The following is an 18,110-nucleotide window of genomic DNA, read 5'->3' on the forward strand; positions in this document are numbered from 1 at the left end:
CCAGTCCAACCAATTCGAATCGTGATGGAGGACAACTGTCCCAAAGGCTACGGATTCCCTTTGGATATCACAGTTGGCGACAGGGTCCCGTCGGTGGGCTCTATGGGAGCTTTGCTTCTTGTTCACACACGCATTCCCTGTGGCTCGTGCCTATTCCCCACCCGTCCTGCTGAATTGGTATGTGATCACGCAGCGCTGGGCAAAAATAGGGACGGATTCAAGGGTTTAGAGCCTGCATTAAGACAAGCAATCGTCAACGGTAACATCGAGGAGTGGACGCAACGCCAGCAAAAGAGAAGACGAGAAGAAGCCACCCAGAGGGAATGGGACAGGTAATGTGCTCATCCACCATTCTCGAAACAATAGAGTTCACTCCTTATTCGGATAGAAGAATGGCAAGGCATGCTGAGTAGGTTGGCGGGGCCTCTCCTGCTTTGGAGAGGTGACAGGTACGATATGAGAGTGGCGTTTTCCAACAGGAACGTCGGTTGCCCTTCCTCCATTTCTCTAGAACATAACTTAACCGCTCGTTACCTCGTGTCTCACTTGCACGCCGAAAGAACTTCAGGGTGCTACTACGGTAAAAGCACTTCGAACTTGTCGTTTGTTAACCTCATGCATGCTTGCAGCCGTTGTCTGCTCTTGCCGTTGCAAGCATACGACAGACCCTTGCACACATGCATATCAAAAGTCGGGATTGTCGGTTCCCACAGTGTCCTAATAGCGTTCCTATCATATTGGTTTTCGATCCCAGCACACAATTGGGGCGCTTCCTTCAGGCGGAGCGAACTGAGCAGAAGGGCAGCCGTGGGATTACACCGCCGTAAGTGGAGCACAGATGAGAAGAGATAGGGAGCTGTCAGTTCTGCTTTTGCACGCTGAACTATGGGCGAGCGATGGCGCGATGATGCGCTTCCGAAATCTCGTGGGAGAAGGGGGTGTTGCATGTCGCCAGTAAAGGCTTCTTGCACGCCCGCAAATTGGTGAACGTCTTGCTGTTCTAGTATCGAGCACATTAATATACTGTTGCACCTTCACTATGCCCATCTGCTCGCCCTACTAACGATGACTGTTATGCTACCAAGCGTTGCTATATCGGGATATAGGGGACGCATACTCCCCCGAGGTGTTGGCCAACGCTTACGGCGCGGCTGAAGAAATCCGTGGAGAGAAGATGCTTTCGTACAGACTTCACGTCTTATACCATTCGCATGTTGAGTCTCACGGCCACAGGGATCCAGGAAGGTGAACGACTGTTGACTTCTCACCCTCAATGACTGGCTTTTACGGGGTTCCCTTATTAGCGGACCCGCAACCCCCCTCTGCCCGGCGATCATCCCCGTAGGACAAATTGAAGCGCAAAGACGTCTGGAGGAAGACACGCAGAAAACAAACTCAAGCCTCGCAGTAGTTCAGAAGAAGCAACTCAATCATCTGTACAAGGTCACATATGCTGGAGAGCTAACAGACGATTTCTTCAGCTATTCTGGTAAGAGCATCCATTTAGTACCGACATCTTCCGGGTCCGTGCTCTCCACGTCAGAATCGCGACACTGGATTTTTCATACGTGTTCGGTAAGACTTCAATTGTAGCGACCCGGTGAATGAGTCACCCGACATGTTGAGACCGACTTGAAGGATAGTCGGTGATCCACCCTGCCCGCTGCTGATCTATGACCGAATTCGACAAACCTCTCGTGGCACAGTGAGGGTTTCGTAGACGGTGTGCTCGGTCCTCCCCGGGTGATCAAAGTCGACGACACTGCAAGGCAGAAAAGAACTTATCTACTTGCGGCATTGCTTTAGCTGGGGAGTCGCCCACATGGCAGACACGCGATTGCGCTACCGCTAAATAACCAGTAATACCTGCGTGTTCCTGTGGGGCTGTGTTGGGGGACTGTATCCCCGTTCGCACAAGATCTGTAAAAAAATTCTTCGTATGCACTCCGATGGCTGGTTCCTTTGGAGCCTGGAGTCATGATTCCGTTATAAATGCCCTATGCGTTTACAGATGTTGTCACCACACATACTACGCTCACGGGAAAACGGTGGAGAACTGGTGCTGGCACCCATCGTGTTCTGGGCGACTATAGGGCAATGCATGGCTTCACGCTTGGGGAATCAGTGCCCCCTTCGTAATGTTCGCTGGCAGGAACGACTACTCGGTGATGTAGTGCACTCTGAAGAATCTTTAATCCCAGGGGTTCCGCCACGGCTCATTCCAAACATATACGAAACTGAGGTTGCACGAACCAAGACACCGATGGATGAGACACACAACGTCTTCTCCATGCCCTGTTGATCAAGCTCCAAAGAGAAGTCCCATATTCCCGAGGCTAAAGACAGAACGCAAGTGGCGAGTTTTTTTCTTTCTTTTCATTCTTTCGGACAAAAGGATCGAATGAAACAATGTGCTCCAACGCTAGTCTAAGTCTCTAACATACCTTGTACCTACAACTATCCCAATTGTCTCTCATTCTACGTTGGGTTCAAGCACACTTGAGTCTCTACACGCTCGCATCCGCAGAGGTTCGACTCGGGCGGCTCGAATACCCTTGCATCCAGTGCAGCCTTTCGACGAACATCCACACAGAGCGTCAGGGCCGTCTGCGCAGCCAGGCCGTACCCCCTGCGGCCAGCAAGAGGCACTAATGTTCGAGCGTTTTGCCCGTTATGGACCTGCGGCGCTCCCGCGTTGACGGGCGGTGCAAAAATAGTCGGGATTGTACAAAGCGAGCGAGATGGCTGACTGCCGCGCGACGCCTACGAGGGTGCACGTTCCTCTAGTGCTGCTAGTGAAGCACACTTTTAAAACAGGCAGCACGAAACAGAATAATTTTTGAACACGCGACACTGGTGGTCCGGTGAGCAGGCCAGCACCTCTTGCTCGGCCAGCGCAGAAGGCCTGCACGACGTTTCCGCCGAAACGCGGGATTGATACGGTAGAAGTGGAGTGCTGATAGCATTAGCCACCATAATCTGCTCTACCTCTGCCATCACTTACAGCCAGGCTTGCCTCTCAGTCCACCGTATGTGTCCGTGTCGTGTGCTGCTACTCCTGTCCCCCCCCCACACGGTCGCTCCTGCGGCGGGAAGGCTTTGCAGCAGAAGTCGCCATCCGCCCTCTCGAACGCAGGCATGTGGGCTTCACATGCTCGTCTGCTGGATTATAGGTCTGCGCAACTCTTCTTCTCTAGCTCACTGGTACGTGCCTCCGGCCGTGCATCTTCTAGTCTGTGCCTCTTCGCATCAGCATCGCAGCAGCGCTGCCTCAAGGTCCGGTGTCCCCAGCTGGGTGATACTGCAGGCTATCATGGCATATGGAAGGTAGCATCTGGACCTCGAAAATCTCATCCGGGCCCGAGAACCCCATATGTTGACGGTTGATTATATCCCCAGACCAAGGGTCGACAATTTACGAGTTTCTTCCACTCACCTGCGCCCACATCGTTGAACAGTGGCATGCCGCGGCAGTATGAGAGTTCTTGCTTCAGAATAAAGAAACGTGTTCAAATACTGCAGAGATGAAACAGTATGCAGTGGTCCGAATATGTGAGGCACAGTGGGCATGGAAAGGCCGACACGCGCACACGTTTCTGCGACATTTTGAGGTTCTGCCTTCAAAAACAAGGAAGAGCTGAAGAGGTCAGCCGCTGGCCTCCATATTCGCCTGTGCCGAGTACAGCATCAGCTTTATGGTGAATGAAGATGCAGCCTTGTTGTAATTCTGGTCTTCCATTTCGATGATTTACTCTTGTTGGCTCCATCCGCCGTAGAGCTCCCCGACACTGGTTTCGCAGTTTCTGCCGGCGGGCCGACGTTTGCTCGCATGCGTGCTATGGTTTCCCGTCCCTTTCCCGCAGCCGTCTCTTCTCTGCATACAACACGCACACCAAATAGGTAACCTTCATCCTAGGGTGTGCCGAGCTAGGCTTTGAATCGCGAAAAATTTCGTCCTGTGCAAAACACTCGTAGCAACGAAAGGTATCCTGACGCCATGTCGAGATTCTGAGTTTACCGTAGCCACCGGTGCCTGGCTGCCGCCAAACACTTGTTTCGCAGCCGTAAAATCGTTCGCACCGCTACCAATGAATGCATTCCACTGAAGAGTGCAGCATTCCTTCTCCGTCGAGACGCCAACGAAGGCCCCGTGGGCGCCAATGAAGTCATGGCAGTGCTGAACCCTCAACGGCAGAAACTGAAGCACTGAGCAGCAAGCTGACTGCACATTTTTTCAGCTCCCCCTGTGTAACGGGGACCCCGGACTGCCCCTCTGCTTGTGGGCGCGGCCGCATATGGTACTCTTCTCTCAAAACACCATTTTGGCCCCTACACCTTCCTCGAAATGCCGCGCCCGGCAGACAGTTTGTTTGGCGCAGGCATAGGTCAGAGGAAACGACACGGTGTCTGTCGAAACTGAACTACACTTATTGCGACCTTGCAGGAGCCCGGAGTACCGACTCGCTCTATGATACCGACGCGTTTTTGGGTGAGGCGTGCGAGGACATTCGCGGGCGCCGGAACCAGGCGCACCGAGAGTGAGGCTACTTCTAAAGTCACCTCACGCGTGCGTATGACGCCACTGAGGTCCTGACATCGGTTCTAAACTCTCAATCCCTAGTGTACCATGGTTCCCCATGCAGGTGAAGCGTTATGGTACCAATGCAGCTTCGCCCGATGACAAACCGAGCTAATTCTGACCGGTCCCGTTCGTTCCTGCTCCCTGGAAAAGCGGCGGCCAGTCGCGTGGAACGAGATTGCGTGGAACTATCAGCAGTCAGTTCCACGCAATCTCGTAGATATTCGGACAAAGCTACTGAGCTTTGTCCGAATATCTAAATACAACTCCCCAAGTGAGACCGACTCTGAGCACTGCAATTCTGATGTGCCAAACGGCATAGCGTGCAAATCTCGGAAGTTGAGATACATCAGAACAGAAACGCTGACAACACAATGAGCTGGGCAGCAGCACGCGCGGCGTTTACCGCATGCAGCATCGATATGCAAAATACCGTTTGAGAGAGAACCTTTACTCGGGGATCCTGATTTTTTTTTGCTAGGCATCATGCCACGAAAAGCCCTGTGGGCGTGGTATGCCGACAGAATCCAGCGTTTTGCTGCTGCGATTCTTCGGCTGGAGCCATGTCTGCTATGGGACAAGAGGTTTCGGAACTACTTAGGGGCTTGTCGCCAGTACTTTAACTGAAATTAAACCGGTCAGACACAAAGGGTAAGTTATCAGCTGATCAACGTGCAGGGGACAGCCAAAACCGCTAGGTGTAGAGGATCGCCTGTTGAATGCGAATACGGCCAAAACAGTGGACGGCACGAGAAAGCAACTCAAAAAGCAACAGCCGATAGCATCATACAAATATCAAGCGTGCTGCATGCACCCGGGTCCGTCCAACTGTGCGTGCGACTCTACGTGCTCTGTGACAACCATCGTAGTCTTTACTTGGCCTTTCCTTGGTTGGCAACGGCTTCCATCTTCGCCTGAAAGGTAACACAACCGCCACACAGTCCGTTCATGCGAAAACGCAAGACAGTCATCGTTAAAGAGATACGGGGAGGAGTGCATGTGGCACGAACTCAGACTTAGTTGAAGTGTCCTGGAATAGATATAGAGAACAGAGCTCACCTTCAGCTCATTCTCATCGAGAAGATAGTAATGTCTGATAGGCTGCAGATCTTCATCGAGCTCGTAGACGAGCGGCACACCAGTGGGAATGTTCAGTTCAAGAACGGCTTCTTCGCTCATCTTGTCGAGGTGCTTCACTAACCCACGAAGGGAGTTGCCATGAGCTGAGCACGGCCAACGGACAAATAAACTCAGCAACCTGTGGAATACACGAACAAGGGTTGCACCTCGATAAAGAAAAAGCAGCGAGCTAGCGCACTGTTGCATCCCTCCACGAAAATAGGAAAATGCGGTCGATGTGTTTGGCGCTGATTCTTTTCGGCCGTAGTGCCACAGGCGCACCGGTCAGGCTCACTACCAAGATCCTGCTGCTGCACCGCTTCCCGTCCTACTCCTTTGCGCAATGGCAGCAAGGAAAAAAGATCTGGCCCCTACCGGCAACGAGCACCTTCTTGCCTTCCATGATGGATGGGGCGATGTGATCAAACCAGAAGGGAAGGACTGCAGACATACAAAGAACAGAGGAAAACTTGAACGCCACAGCGTGATTCGTCCACAAGACCAGGTTGACTATATATCCTCGCACACTGCGCGACGCGCACCTGGTGACTTTTGCCGCAGAACAGCCTACAACTATCAAAGAGGACATAGTGCCTAGCAAGTAAAAAGCCAAAAACAGTAGACGCAGGCGTCGCTCACCTCTCTCAACAGTGTCCTTAAGGCACTCGGTGAGCGGCAGAGTTTCTTTCGGGACCATCTTGTAGACGGCGTCGTTGCCAGGCCACCTGTACACATTTCCAGACATAGTCTCGTCGGCTCTATGGAAGCAAGGGGCAAATGCTATCGGAATCCCTCCAGATGCTTCTCTGCCCACCCTTTGCGGAAAGACGACGTGAAAAAAACCTGTACTTCTGAGAAAGTCACAAATACGACACCTTATCAGAAATCAAGAATGGTACCTGTATCTTTACCTGTACACCACCCACTGTCTCCACATGGACACTACAGAGAACCCTCAGATGCGAGTTGTCTCATGCGAGTCCGACGCGTGTTTGCATACCTAACACAAGGTACGAATTATCTCGAACAAACGTGAACCACCAATTTCAACGTTGAAATCTCAATGATGCACAACCCACGGCAAACTCGTACCTGGAGTCGGACTTCTCCAGCGCCGGGGGAGGGATGTCGTACGACCGACGCCAGATCTTGACTTGTTCTTCGCCGTGCTTCGCCGCGGTCTCCGCCTTGTTGAGACCCTGAAGGGCACCATAGTGACGCTCGTTCAGTCTGCGTGCCGTAGAACAGGGACACAACCGCGCTCCGTGAGAGGCCATGAGAGAGCACGGTGTGGGCAGTGCAGGCAAACATAAGTGATTCTACGCCGTCCATCCGAGAACTTCCAGTCTACGTGTATTGAGTATGAAGAGAAAAACACATCCGCGGGTTGCACACACGTGACTTACCTCCACGAGCTCTTGACAGGGATATGACACATGTCCGTACCCTTCAAGACAGTCCAGCACGTGACAACAGCACTGCAAGGCAACACACAGACGGTTCACACAAGAACAACCGTTTCTGCTTGGAAACAAGCTCCTTGAAAGTAGCAGAACCACGACTGTTCTTCGCTGGAATCCGCCGAGACTGGGGAGAAGGCCTGTTCTGCACCACCTGGCCACTACTTGACACACCATCCGCACAAGATGTGACGGTAGTGGAGTCTTTGCATCAGAGCATGCAGAGGCCGCAGGTCAAAAGATGATGGCACGTCATCTCCCGCCATGGTTTTCTTCCGCTGATGTGCCACTGCACTCGTACCATGGGATGGTTTCTCCGGGGGTGAAGAGCGCCTTTGAAATACCCCACCATGCATGGGTGATAAAGGCGAGGCTCTCCGTACATACTGGTTCCAGCTGACGCCGGTCGGCTAGTCTCTCAGCGATCCAAGCCATTCTACTCCAAGCAGGTGTACGATACAGAGCCGAGTATCCAAACCCCCCTGATCTTCGGGCGACGCTACTCTCCGTTATCTCGTCTAAACTTACCGCTGGAGCACGGAAGTGTAAGCAACATCGAAGGTGAATCCCTTTTCCTTGAGGGCCTTCGCCGCTTCCCTACGAGACAAGCAACCATCTCCGCAGGCGTGACACTTCTGCATCTCATACCCCAACGGGAAACACAGCGCACGCGAGGTCGCACGACGCTGTGTCGCGCTCTTTCCCACAGACGGCAACTCGACAGCTACCGATGAATACGGATAGAACGTTAACCTCGAGCGACGGATTCTTGAGTTGCTTCCTAGCGAGGAACAGATGTAGATACCCTAGATACCCCTTGACCACTGAAGCCACAAAAGCCGCTTCAACAATTGTCCTAGTATACCGACTTGTGGAAACTGCTCATACATGCGTGATTTACTAAAGTTGCTTGAGGCGCAAATCGCACACTTACACGGCTTCTTGCTCGCCAGCAGGCGACAGGGGGACATCGGTCCATCCTGTGAACCTGTTTTCCTTGTTCCACGTGGATTCACCTGCACATGAAAAACACCTGGCATCCTTTCATTACTCAAAAGTCCTTGCAACCTCGAAGTCAGCGGCGGACGAGAACAGCAATGTCTAGGGTTTGCCGCAGAACTCGCAGGGTTGCCTTCGCTTCTCTGGCTGAATTCACAATTGCAGAAGTTCGTTGCTTCTAGGTCAGAGGGGTGCGATTCGTGCGCCAGCACACGACAGGACATTTCCGGAGTAGCGGTGGGCCGGCCTCCCGGTGTACCCCCAGATCTGATGCAGAAGAATTCAAGATACCCTACGGAGAGAAGAACTACACATTTGTTGCGCTCGAAAACACGGTCGCAACCAAGGGACCGATTTCGTGGAAGAAGGGGTCGCCAACCCATGCGCACCACAGCGGACATGCGATACTCACCGTGGCGGATGAGGACGAGAGTGTGCTTTGCTTGAGTCATTTTGATGAAACGCGGAGTGAAACGGAACGGTAGCATGTAAGATTCCTTCACACGATTTGGAGGAGAAAACCATGAAGTAGTAGAACTCAGCAGAGAAAGGCGGAGGCGCAACCGACGGATCGGTGGTGTGCTGGCCTCCGCCGCCGGAAATGTGTGGCGACGCAACACCTCACTACGAATGGGAACCCAGGGGGGAGAGGCGCTAGAGCACCGTCCGCAACCCACCTCGGTCATCTGCCCTCGCGCGTTGCATCTCGAAATTCAGGTCTTTCTTTGTGGGGGAGGTGGGTGCGAAAACAGCTGCTCTCCTCTTGGCAGGCGCATATAACCGCTGTAGTGGCTACGGCCTTCGGCTCTACAAATTTTACACCCCGTTTTGATAGGGGGAATGCAACCCCGGTAGACAGGAAGCCTGCTCTGGCGGTGTGCTGTTCGGGACCGACGTCTGGGTTCCGCTGCAGCGCTATTGTGTGCCCGGAAAGAGCGACAGGAATTAAACTTCCAAGAAATCGCAACCTAGTTCTTTGTTGCTAGTGGCGAGGAGATCTGGCACACGGAGCCATGTGCCTATATAACACTATGTCCATGTGCCAACACGCGCCGTCTGCGAACAGGCTTTGGCATGCGTGAACACGCCCCGCACTACCTCCGCGGACGTCACGTACCATCTGACCGCAAAAGCATTACTCGGCACGCCTACATATGGCTTAAGTGCTCTGCAAAGACCTCCAAGCTGAAGAGCAAAGTAAATCGTGTCAGATGTGCTAGAGCCGCCAACGGCGTCGTCTGACGGTTACTTGCTGCTTTACGCATCGAGGCCGCCAACCACAGGTGATAGCAGAAGCACCTACACAGCGTGCGCAACGAGCTCTAAAGCGGGTTTTCGATGCCAAACAGGAGTACCGTAGTTTTGGGTACCCGCTTCGGAAAGCCTATCCGGAGGCTTGGAGTTGCATCTGGACGCTCTGGTGCTGCAGGTGGTTCGCGTGCCTGTCTGCTCCTCCATATGGACTCGCTGACACACCCATCAAGCGCTTCCGTCTTTTCTTCTAACCACCGGCCGCCTACTATAAATGGTGCAATACAGAGCAGCGGCTACGGCAGACGTCACCAGCCGATGAATCCCACAGCTGGGAACGCGACACAGACCTCAACCGTGAGACACTTTTCCTTCGAAGTGCATCACTGTGGAACAAACAACGGGCAGCCAAGCTCAGGTGGGCTTCAAGGGCAGTTTCATATCCCTGTGTGGCAGCGGAACAAAACGAAAAAAAATTACAGTACGCGTCGGCGTCACAAGGTTTGTCAAGAAACAGGAAAACCCATCGGCCCGTCCTCAAGTTAGGCATTCCCACTTCTTCTGAGACACTGACGTCGTCCCCACCTGCGCTGGCACACGGCACGCCTGCGCTGGAATGGAAAGTTGAGAAACGGTTGCCGACGTCGTAGACTCCCACCAATAGGGTGTGTCACCAGTAAGCTGGTCGGAATCCAAAGGTATGCAAGAGAACGAGGCTGACCGCAAGAGCAGGCAATGTACTGCTGTAAGCAGACACATGCGTCCCGGCTGCGGTGAACCATCCCTGGAACATTTCCGCTCCTTCTTTCGACATTTTTGCCATCGTGTCGAAGCCTAGACTGTTGGCGATAAGAACCTGCAGGGGGAAGCCTTGCACTAGGAAGACGTTTCCTTCATTATGCATATTGTCTTCTACGTTCTGCAATATCCTGAAGTTGCCGTCTCTTTCTTCATGACTCTTCAGACGCTGGGGATTCAGCATCTTGTAGAATCGTAGCATGGTTTCCGTTGCAACGGGGAGGGGCTGGCGCGCTACGTACCAGCGCACGTTCTCCTGGCAGTCGGGCATGGTTGTGCTACCGTCATACGCGAAGAATTCAGTGTTCGTTAGCTGGAGCATCATCATAAGAGACTGCAGATTTAGCGGGTGGGGCAGCTGGATCTTCTCAGGCCGGGCTGCTGCAGGTAGACAAAAGAACATCATCCGAGAAGCGTGAATTATGCCCCGCAAGCCGCCGACAAAAATACGCCACCATGAGTCTACCAGGGGGACACTGCTGCACCGAAAGTATTCAAGCCGGCTTTTTGGAAAACGACGAACGAAGGCTCTCACTTTATGACAAGTTATAGCAGAGTTCCCTTTAGCAGGACAACGTGCGACAGAACACCACGGATGAATGAATTTAACCGAGAATTCGGATAGCTAAGTAAAGAAGACGCAGCTGACGCTGGGCATAAGCTTGGAATTACGTACCTTCACTCTTGATCTGTTCCGCGCTCAGAAGGGTGCTGAGTAGCCTCTCAGATGGCAAGTTCTTGAGTTCAGCAAGACTTGTCTGATCGAGCTCTTCGCTCATGAATGTCAAAGAAAGAACCCGCCAGTGAGAGGAAGGTAGATTAGGGTCGGTTCGACCAACCTGATCTTCCTTCAGGGCTTGCTCGACGTCAGGAAGGTTAAGAGAGCTTTGAGCAAACATTGCAAGATAGGGAAGGGTCGTATGATTCACACTTTTCGAGGATTCGAAAGAAATCAAGTCATTTGAGTAGTGCCAGATCTGCATTTCAATCTCACGCCGATTCGCTTCACCTTGAAAGGTGTGCTCGGAAGGAGAATGGAAGAAGATGTGCTGGGCGGTGTACATTTCCGTTGTGTCTGTCGTAAACATCGCGCCGAGAGGAGTCAGGTGGTCGTGTGGAGCACGAACCTGGAAGATTTTGTCAGTCTTGTAAATCTCAACGTCGGTAAACTGGTGAGTGTATGTATAGAAGATATCCCCGCGTTTCCAAGGCCTAAACGTCCGAGGGAGCGATGTGGTACCTGAAAATGCATTCATGTACAGGTTGGTGAGATTTCGGTACTCCGGCTCTTGCAATCCCTCAATGTGGAGATCGACCGGCGACTGCTTCATACCCGTGGCACAAGTCCCCCCCCAGTCTTTGCCATGCTGCTTGTAATCCCAAGCGGATTCTGGTAATGCAGAGAAGCGAGGAATAGTTCCTGTTGTCTGGACCTGTGGTTTCCACTCATCAACGGACGCTTGAAGCATTGACTGTGTCGGAGGCGTGGACACGCGGCGGAATGAGGCACCGCGGCGGGCACGTGCCATTGCCTCGTGGGCACCGACGGAGCTCAGGCGCTCAGCCTGCAAGATGTGGGTTTTTCCATGAGGAGCCGCGTCTTGAGAAATAACACGGTGGAAAGCTTGTACCGGATTCATCAACACGATGACGACGAAAAACGCGACGGCGAGGTTCAGGCAAGCGCATCGGGCGCGAGCGGAAGGCCCACTCGGCCTTGCAGGATGACAGTCTGCCATGGTAAAAGAGATTGACTAAACGAACAGGAACAGCCAATTTGTAGCAGTGCTAATCAAAGCTAAGAAGCCTGCCTGTCGGCGCAGCCTTCCCAATCATAAGACTGCGCTCCGCGTCCAAGCCTTTAAGGCCTACGCGGACTTGCCTTCTAGCCGCCTCGAGCTGCAGCCGGAGGGAAGACTTTCCTTCACGTCACCGGCGCAAGCAATGCAGAAGAATGGGTCCCAACGGGAGCGAAAAAAAGTGAATCCACCAGAGATGGGAGAAAATAAACTGGTATCCCCAAGCCTGAATGCACGCTGGGTCTTGTGTAGCGCTCGCTACCTTTTTGAGACAACGCCCCTCATCATCATCATTGCAGGGGCGCGGGCAACAACCTCAGCGACGTCCTGCCGCGGCTTGCTGTCTGAAGTTTTCTGCTAGAGATGAAAGATGCGGAAAATGGAGCCAGCGAAAACTCCGCATGTGTCGTTGCATCCGCAAGTCTTAAGCCTAAATGTTCCAAAGCTAATTTTGTCGTCACTCTAGGGCTTCTTCCTCCAGAATGCCATGCAGCCGCTGGGGGACAAGACACAGCCGTAGCCGCCGCATTGGCGTGATGCCGTTAGCGAGCGGGACTAAAATGGGAGTTACAGAGCCAGTTGAAAGGAAACTTTGCAGGCTCCATTCATTTCCCGTCAGCACCGACAAACGACCACGATATTTTCTGGCACATACCTCTTCACGGCATATTCGGTCCAATAAGGTACCAGCTCAACGAACACACCAGAAAGCCAACAATGTCCGCGGCCGCCACCAGACAGGGCAGCGATCGTCTGCCATGTCCGCTTCAACCAGCATACCACGCAATCTAGCTGATGTCAAAGGCGCAACAGAGTTTGGCATCGATTTGCTTGGCTTGATGTCGACTGCCCAAACTAGCGCGCCTGAAAAATGCATTTTCTCTTTCATTACTGAATCCTCTTCCCGACGGATAAAAATGGCCAGACAACTGAACGACACGCCGGGGCTCCGCAGTCATTTATCTTGCCACATGCCTTTTTCGCCGGTGTCACTTTCGACGGAGATACAGTGCCAAACAGGAAGCAAGAAGAAGAAAAAACACCGTTTCTGACCAGCGAGACAAACCCACCATCCATTCGGCGATCCCCTTCATAAGTCACGGCATACCCTTCGCAACCGGCTTGTTCTTCTACGTTTCAGGCGATCTACCTGCTCCGGTGCTTGGAGCGCGATCGGCTGAGTAGTCAGAGACGGTTAAACCATGTGGCTGCCTTAGCCACACAAGGATGTAGTCTTGCGTCGTTCCCTGGCGACTCCGAATCAAATGGAAAATGAATGACAAAGTGAATGGAGTGCATAACGACGGCCTCTTGCACCGCACCACATAAAGAAACGAAGATGCGAATGCGAGGTAGAGCGGGCACCACCGGGCCGGCGAACAAATCGAATCAAGGGCGCTGCATTGCTTCCCGCCAACGAAGGCCAGTGAGACTCAACTGAATGCTCCAAGTGACAACCTTACCTTTTGGCACCACACACTCGAAGACCGTGCTGGGCCGGCTCTGCAGTGTGTCTTGCTGCCTCGTTGTACCACCAGCATCCGAGTAAAAAGCGCAAATTTCACAGTCTTCCATCCGTCTCTGGATTGGTGCGGCAAACTGTAGTCTCGCAATAGATAGGGAAGCGGCCCCGCGGCGAGCTGCCCCTTGTGAGCCGTTGTTTAGTGAGATGACTTGCCGTTCGTCTCCCGTTCTTGCTGAGCTGCTTTACTAAATCGAATACAAAGAAACTAGGTAGGTGTACGGCGGGTTACGCCGAGTACTCGAAACACCTGAAGCACATGTTCAGCTGCGTCGGCAAGTGCTAGTGCCTGTCCTGCGATGCCGCCTGTTCGTGCTTCATGCGCTCCATTCTCGGCAGCAACATCGGAACCGTACAGAAGCTGGCGAAGAAGCGGAACTGGCCTCACGTTGTGGTCGATGAGAAAAGCATGAGGTATGCGCACCAAGTTGGTTACAATAACATAGATAACATAGACGAGGCTGAGATATATCAGTTGCCTCCGGCAGTCTCGTATTGCGTGAGGGCGGTTGCGCGCCCGAGGGCTAGCACAGGGCCCCGCGTCACCTGCGGACTGCTCGAGCCTACCTCTGGAAAGGCACATACAGAAGTAAGCCATCATCCTGATTTGTACCTTCAACCGGGTTACACAAGGCTCTGCGTAGAGCAGGGAACAGCGCATCTGCCGGAAGGCTACTCCGACAGCCTCACGAGTGCACGGCTATATTGATAGTGGGCAGATGTGCTATGCCGTTTTTCCGGGGCGAAACTTTAGTACACAAAACTGTGACGACTGCCATTGCTCTCGATTGGCGGCACCATCACTACGGCCCTTATTGACGATGACAGCTTATAAATATGCCCATTCCTGTAGCTGAATACAACACAGGGGCTGAAGGTGCAGATAACATCATCATGGTGAACAAGGTCAAGCTTGGAAAAAAAGATGGTGCGCTATTCCAGTCTTCGAACGACTGTTTCTCAGCGCGAACCCATTGTCTCATAGAGTCCGATCCGCTGTACGTGCATAAGAAGAGGATTAGATGCAGCGCTGTCGCGGGCCCGGTAATGCCTGTCCGGTGAGCTGGATTTTCCTCACGTCATCCTTCCGCAGGAGTGTAAAAGGCAAGCTTACGGAAAAGTCTCATTGCTCGGTGTTTTCTCGCTCCGTGCGACAGCTTTTGTATGCCCACAGCGCCGAGCATCTACAATCGCATACGGGATTCAGCGCCGCGACAACACACCAATCTGGTAATATGGTTAGCTGAGCTCGTAGCTCGCCTGCGTTGTGCAAACTTCCGCGACTCAAAATAGAAAGGCGCAGCGACATGCCTAGGAATACGCCGTGCTTCCCCGCTGGCGTTGCCAGCATGAAGGGCATCGACGCTTTGCCAATTTTGGATGTACGTGAAAAGAACGGGATAGGATGATAGGGTGACTTTCCTTCACCTTTGGTTATCCTACCACTGCTGGGCGCCCTTCTCAGAGGTCAGGCCTTCCCGTCACGTCCTGCTGTGCGCAACCGTGCAACTGTGATAAAACGCTTTCCCTTTCTTCTCATAACGGCCCCCGCACTGTGTAGACAGCCAGAGTGTATTTTGTGTCTTTCGGTCTCCCAAGATTGTCAGGACTCCTTTGGCCGCCTTTCTTCGCAACACTCTCTTTTTTCATGGCGACCCCCGCTTCGTACCCTTCGAGCACGTGCATCAAGACAATCGCGCCGCTACCTGCATGTCTGCATGAGTGTATACGCATGCGACTGGGGCCGGCATTGGCGCGCTTCTCGAAGTGAATTCTAACAGCGGAAATGAGCTTTCGCCTTTCTGGGAGCTAGCCTTGAAGTCCTTTGCCTTGTACTGAATGAACAGACTCTCGCGTTTTGTGAGGACCCGTTCGTACTGCCCTGACTTGTTCTCCGGCTCGATGTTGCAAGGCACAGAAGAGGATGGGGCCGACGGAGGGGTCAGAGGCACAAAACGGTGCCGCAAGGACGATGCCGGCGACGCATCTGCCCGCCTGCTTCCGTCGATTCTCTGTCTCCAATCTCATGTTGTCCGGAGTTGTGTTGGCGGTCCAGCGTTTACCTTCCCGCTGCAACACCGAGGCTTTCAAGTCGGGTGTATATATACAACGCAGTTTGTAGATATGTACGTACACAAGGGAACAGTCCTTACTCCGCTTGCTTTGAGGACTCTACTTGACGGCGTAGCGCCGACATCGGAAGCCATTCGCCGAACAGAGGACAGACACAACCGCTCGCTTCGCACGGTGTGCGGACATCCTGGCAGCGCGCCTGCTCGTGCGTGCCGCGGAGGCGAACCCTGCAGTGACTGCCCTCCCACAAGAAACGAGGCCGAATGCTTCAGCGACTCCTCCATCGACTCCACTCTGGCGCCAGATAACCCGGAGAGCAGGAAGCTGAAGGGCTGGTCCACGAGGCCGCACGACTACATTGCCTCTGGCTTCATTGGCAACGTACCCCTTATCGCCGAGTTCTCCCGGTGGCTGCGCAGGATCCGCGGGTTCTACGCAGCTGGACAGTGCAGGGGACCCATTTTCTTATGTGACCCTGTGCTTGGCGACTGTGGCCAGGTGTATGTGCCCGCTGAATGCCTGACAGCGTATGCTCGTCTCCTCCTTCCTGTCGCTGACATCATAACACCGAACCAGTGGGAGGCGCTTTGGCTGTCACGCCAAGACATCCTATCGACACCAGATGTCTTCAATGCAAACAATTGTCTTGAGGATAAAACTGTACAAAACGTCGCATCTGATTCGTTGCCTCAAAACGCCGGAAGTGGCTGGCAGCCCTTCAGCAGTCCCGGGGGATCAGCGGCGGAGGAACGGCCAACGCTTTCAGATGCGCTCCGCCTCGTAAACAGGCTCCACGCCTTTGGACCTGAGATTGTCATTATAACGTCTATGGAACTTTCTGGTGAAGGCAGCCAGTTGGTTTCTGAAGAAGCCGGGGAAACGTCACGCCAGACGGGGGAAGGCGAGCCATCCACAGATTCCTCCCCTTACCTGTATCTGATCGCCTCCCGCCAGCGCAGGGATGCTCCGCGGTGCACGCCTGCTTGCTGGGATGAGACCTCCGTAAGACTAGTTGGACTTTCTACTGCTGCCACCCTGCAGGGCGACCAGAAATCATCAATATCTGCTGCTGCTGCTGCTGCATCTCGGTCACCTGATGGGATGCAAGTGAACATCGACTGTTGCGAAGACCGTTGGAGGCAGAACGAGCACGGTACCAGCATGTCGGGAAGAATCCAAGAGGCAAGACAGCGGCTATCGTCTTCGTCGCCGCCTGGAGATGAGTCCGAGGCAGATTTGCCCCCGGCGTCGGTGTCGGTGGAGCTGGGCTCTCCTTCCGCATGCCGCGAAATAACGCGAGAGCAACAACCGGGCACGGGGCTCACACAGGACGAGGAAGATGACGTCGTGTATGTGGTCCGCTTTCCCAAGCTGCAGACGAATCTGTGTGGCACGGGAGATGCCTGGGCTGCCCTGTTTTTGGCGGCTTTCCACGAATCTCGCTTCTGTCTTCGCCGCGCCGTTGAGACTGCGGTAGCTGGTACCCAGGTGAGATAAAGCTGAGGGATGTGACAAAAGCATCCCGAACATGCCGCGCTAACATAGCAACCGTATCAGTGGTGTCTATCCGAGTGCGGATCTCTCTGAGAAACTAGCGGCAAAATGGGAATCACAGTGCAAGAGTGGGACGGCGTAGCAGAACCATACTACTTACTCACTTTTGACAGGCTCTGACTGCGCGAACGTCATAAATCGGTGCCCTTTGCTGGTTGCTGAGGACTCTTTTTTTTGTCTTTTTCAGGCGGCAATCCTCCATACTGTCAGTCTCCATGGAACACAAAGTGAATGTATTGACATTGTAGGCAGCCGGAGCGCTGTTGATGCAGCTCCTATCGTTCACAGGGCGAGGCGGATCGAGCGCAAGCTTAAGGCGTAGACTAGGGAATAGGTCGTGCCAACACCTTCTTGTTCCCTGCTGCGAAAGCCTGTCGACAACAGGCGGCCGAGGCATGAAACGAACCGTTCCACTCACACTCTCACGCGAAGGGTCGGACAAATGCACTTCTGTTTCCGTACCGGTCGGCTATTCGCTTCGTACGACGGGTCTGCACGCCCTGGTTAGCTTCTCTTTTCAGTGAACTGGAAGTGACTCCTAGGGAGCTGGCAATGAATCCATCCCCTTCACCTAGTATCAGAGCTTGCTTTCGTTCCTCGCAGACAAGCTGCGAATGTTGGCTGTGTAACGCGGACATGTCTGCTTGATAGCAGTTCTTGTCTCTGCCTCACCAATCTCGCTTAGGAAACGCTAACGACTGTGCTGGGTAAAGATATTTCAAAACTGCACCGTTTGAGGCTCTCACCAGAAAAAAGGCCAACGTGCCAAACGACGGCAGCTCCCTGACGACAGAAGGAAGGAAAATGCAGAACTAATATTTGTCTCATTGAATGCTGCTGCTGTTCCAGTTCGGTAACCGTGCGGCATTTCTTCTCTCTTCACTCATGAAACTGTTAAACGTAAACTTTATACCCAGTGTCCTATACATATTCGCCGTTTCAACAGGCAGATGGGT

General features: G+C 53.3%; 3 protein-coding genes across 3 annotated transcripts; 1 reads left to right on the top strand and 2 right to left on the bottom strand.

The window, feature by feature from the left end:
- Positions 1-5,451: 5,451 nt before the first annotated feature.
- Positions 5,452-8,609, bottom strand: BESB_062900 (phosphoglycerate mutase PGMII; the record flags this gene model as incomplete). Its single annotated transcript, XM_029364704.1, has 9 exons — positions 5,452-5,493; positions 5,639-5,802; positions 6,074-6,139; positions 6,338-6,423; positions 6,791-6,928; positions 7,105-7,176; positions 7,687-7,755; positions 8,093-8,174; positions 8,570-8,609. The coding sequence occupies 9 exons, from the start codon at positions 8,607-8,609 to the stop codon at positions 5,452-5,454; spliced, it is 759 nt and encodes a 252-aa protein (XP_029219412.1).
- Positions 8,610-10,078: 1,469 nt separating this feature from the next.
- Positions 10,079-11,945, bottom strand: BESB_062910 (uncharacterized protein; the record flags this gene model as incomplete). The annotated part of the gene is made up of 2 exons (XM_029364705.1): positions 10,079-10,587; positions 10,883-11,945. 2 exons carry the CDS (start codon positions 11,943-11,945, stop codon positions 10,079-10,081), a joined length of 1,572 nt encoding a protein of 523 aa, XP_029219413.1.
- Positions 11,946-15,429: 3,484 nt separating this feature from the next.
- Positions 15,430-17,476, top strand: BESB_062920 (pyridoxal kinase; the record flags this gene model as incomplete). Its single annotated transcript, XM_029364706.1, has 2 exons — positions 15,430-17,088; positions 17,342-17,476. The coding sequence occupies 2 exons, from the start codon at positions 15,430-15,432 to the stop codon at positions 17,474-17,476; spliced, it is 1,794 nt and encodes a 597-aa protein (XP_029219414.1).
- Between the last annotated feature and the right edge of the window lie 634 nt (positions 17,477-18,110).

The sequence above is a fragment of the Besnoitia besnoiti genome, chromosome V (genome assembly GCF_002563875.1).
Source record: "Besnoitia besnoiti strain Bb-Ger1 chromosome V, whole genome shotgun sequence".
Taxonomy (NCBI): Eukaryota; Apicomplexa; class Conoidasida; order Eucoccidiorida; family Sarcocystidae; genus Besnoitia; species Besnoitia besnoiti.